The sequence below is a fragment of the Aptenodytes forsteri genome, unplaced genomic scaffold (genome assembly GCF_000699145.1).
Source record: "Aptenodytes forsteri isolate BGI_AS27 unplaced genomic scaffold, ASM69914v1 Scaffold198, whole genome shotgun sequence".
NCBI classification, from domain to species: domain Eukaryota; kingdom Metazoa; phylum Chordata; class Aves; order Sphenisciformes; family Spheniscidae; genus Aptenodytes; species Aptenodytes forsteri.
This window is the reverse complement of record NW_008795697.1, coordinates 545,259-548,535: the sequence shown is the minus strand read 5'-3', so window position 1 is coordinate 548,535 and position 3,277 is coordinate 545,259. Positions and strand designations below refer to the sequence as shown.

Below are 3,277 nucleotides of genomic sequence, written 5' to 3'. Positions count from 1 at the left end.
AATTCTTTGTTAGAAAAAAAAAAATGAAAGGTATAAAAAAAATTTTTTTTTGGGGGGGGGGGGGCGCAGAGGGAAGGCAAAAAACCCACAGCAGTTCACACCTCCAGTTTCAAGCAGTATCAGACTGCAGTTAGCATGACTGCATGGGTTGCTACAAGTCAGGTTGCTACAACAGAGGCCAGTTCCCTGCCGTCGTGAGCACCCTCACAGTGATGTTGTGGGAAGATTCAGGAAGCTGATCTGGATGACCACTGAACACTTCTGTATTGGTCCAGAGATGGGATCACCTTAAGCTGCTGTAGGCCTGCACCACAGGAAGGAAATACTGTACCTGCTCAGTTATTTCTCCCTTTCAAAATTGCATTTGTTTTCATGAGGAGGGCAGCGCAAAGAAAACAAGAAAAAAGAAAATGAGAAGAACAAAAAGGAGGCACATTTCCCTACTGCTCTATCATATAAGAGCCTTCAAAAACACAAAGTATCCAGAGAAAGTTTCATAAGCAAGTTACAGTTCTGCAGCCCACCTACTCAGCAGCATGACCATATCCTACTATGGGCTTAAGAACACGCAAAGGACTACACTCAGTAAGACCAAAGGTGCATTTATTCCAGTAATTAGCCCAATATGCATCTGTTCCATAAGTTAGCTGTACAACTGCAGGTATGTAAATAAAGATACAAAGACAGGGCAAGCATATTGCCATATGCACTAGAAATTGGGTGTGAGCATACTAAGGAATCTGCAGCTCGCCTGTTTGCCTTCCAAAGCCAAACATACTATCTTTGTGTTTAATAAGCCTCAATGGATATTGCTTCCATTCATTTGTCCGGGTGTTTTTTGAAAATTGTCTGGTGCCCACAATCTGCTAGGTAAGTAATGGATCTCTGACACTTTAATAAGCAGAGGAAGCACTACATCCATCTCTGCCGTTCTAAACCCTTTCCTTTTCTCTCAGTATACCAGCTATATGATAACATGCAATAGCAACATTGATGGGCTGCTAACAATTTTTTTAAAATGGTAAGATGAGAGATATTTAGCACATACTTTAAAAAAAAAAAAATAAGTGCAACATTGGCTCTGCACACACAACTTGAAATGTAATGCAAGTCCCTACTTTTTTTTTTCAATGGCAAACAACAGCTGTACAACAGGTGGGAACTAATAACTTATTCAAGGCAAGTCTATGTCATTTTTCTGACTATAAACAGATACCACACTTAGAGAAGAGTTACAAGAGAAACATTAACATAAGTCTTGCCACAGCTAATGTAACTTTTCAACCTGAAGAACTCCTGTTCTCAAAGTTCCCTCTCTCAATCTTGATCCAAAAACCAATCACGCAATTGTTCTCCAACAGGGGACTGTGTCCACACAGCATATATCGAGGCTGCGAGGACAAGCGGATAAGGAGCTGCTGAGCAGGAGCAGGGAGTGTGGGCAACCATGACAGCATCCGGGTGGGACAGGCCAGGGATGGAGGAGCTGTACTGCCCACCATCAAGCTGCTTCAGTGCAGCTCCAGCCACAACCCCGCTCCCCTCCCAGTAATGCCCTCTTTAATTGCCTTCTGCACAGCACTGGAAGGAGGGAGCTGAAACAGAAACACAGAAGACTGCTGAAAAGATCTGAGGCAGACAGCACAGCTCCAAGCCATCTCTGACCCCACTAGCTAGATTTCTGGACAGGTCCCCTGCAGAAAGGGCCATGCCCCTATGCCTGTGGGAGAATCACTAGGAGTGGTATCAGGGGTGAAGAGGCTGTAGCACATCATGGAAATATCTGATCTGTCCAAACCTCCTGACACCCTGTGCATTCTCAGCTATCCTCTTGTAGCTACAGTCCCCCATTCCAGTCCTACTGGGATGGTGAGAACAGGGAAAAGCTGTAGCTGCAGACTGGCAAGCAATAGATTCCCAGAAGGGAAATATAACGAAAACAGCTCAAAAATCAGCAGAAATGCTAAATTGAAGGAAAAGTAATCAGGCATTTCTAACCAGCTTCTTGAACATCATTACCAAAACAAAGCAGAAGTTTTTATCTAAGAGGGTGAATACATATCAAGTGCAAATCACATAGTTGCAGACAATAATTACTAAGAGAATGTTACCTTATCAGTCGCGTGATATGAACTCTCTACACAGTCCCACCAAACTACACCTAACTGAAGGCACGCAACTGCTCAAAGCATGTAAAGTGTTCGCTAACATCATGACTGGAAACAAACCAAATCAACCCAGTTCTCCAGTAACCCAACTGCAGATGCAAGGGCAAGTGGACTAGTCATTGAAGTAGTAAAACATGCAACACCTATTCTTGGGGAGTTTCACCTGGAAATATGGTATTTCCACAAGCAACTGAGCGGAAACGTAGGTAAATATGGGAGAATTGGGGAAAAACAAACAAACAAAAAACAAAACAAAAACAGAACCTGGGGGAAGATATATGCGCTACTTTAAGTGGCTCCTTGCTCACTGAAGATAACGTTTATACACCTCTGCAGTAATTCAGGAAACCTTCCAGGCAACCTGCATTCAGGGAGTACCGCTAGGCAGATTTATTTCTGGCGGAGCCACGTTGCTTAGGTAAACACCTCTCATCTCCTGACACAGGCCCGAACTGGCAGCAACACTTCAGCACTGCCGCCACCCGGACCCGAGTGCCGCTTCGAGTGCGGCACCAAGCCCGCCACGCAACGAGGGAAAACCCGCCGGCCCCCCGCCGCGGCGGAGAAACCCAGGGCGGGCAGAGGCGATGCCGCGGGCAGCTCCGGGAGCCAGCTCCCCGCCAGGCCCCCCAGCCCGGCACCCGGCCGGGGGCACCGCAGGGCGTCGGGGCCGAGGCTGGGGCGGGCGCGGCCCCCCCCCCAAGCCGGGACCCCCCCCCCCCACCCTGGCCCCGCCGGGCCCCGGGTTTTTGGACCCCCTCCCCTCACCTTGGCCCTGCCGGCCTCCGGTTTCCGCCTCCGCGCCTCCTCCTCCGCATCCATGCGGTGGGCAAACCGGGGCCCGGAGGGCAGCAGCCGGGCGCGCCCCGCGCTGGTCCAACGCACAACCCCGAGGGGGCAGCAGCCAGCGCTGGCCAATAAGAGAGCAGGGGCTGGCCCACCCTCCCGGGGAAGGGAGGAAGCTCTTCGGGAATTGGCGAGAATCACCGCACTGGGGAGGCTCGCCAGCCAATGTCGAGAGCAGCCGTTAGCCTAGCCCCGCCCACTCTCGCTAACTGACTCCTGGGATAGACAGCGCAAGCTGGAGCGCGCCCTCTGCCTCCGCTCCC

The 3,277-nt window shown here is 49.8% G+C and overlaps 1 protein-coding gene across 1 annotated transcript in view; it reads right to left on the bottom strand.

Annotated features, from left to right (window-relative positions):
• Nucleotides 1-3,036, bottom strand: part of PCNT (pericentrin) — a 105,175-nt gene extending 102,139 nt beyond the window's left edge. The window contains exon 1 of the mRNA XM_019473082.1: nucleotides 2,937-3,036. Coding sequence (XP_019328627.1) covers nucleotides 2,937-2,990 — 54 coding nt within the window. The 5' untranslated portion in view covers nucleotides 2,991-3,036. The remainder of the gene's footprint in view (nucleotides 1-2,936) is intronic.
• Between the last annotated feature and the right edge of the window lie 241 nt (nucleotides 3,037-3,277).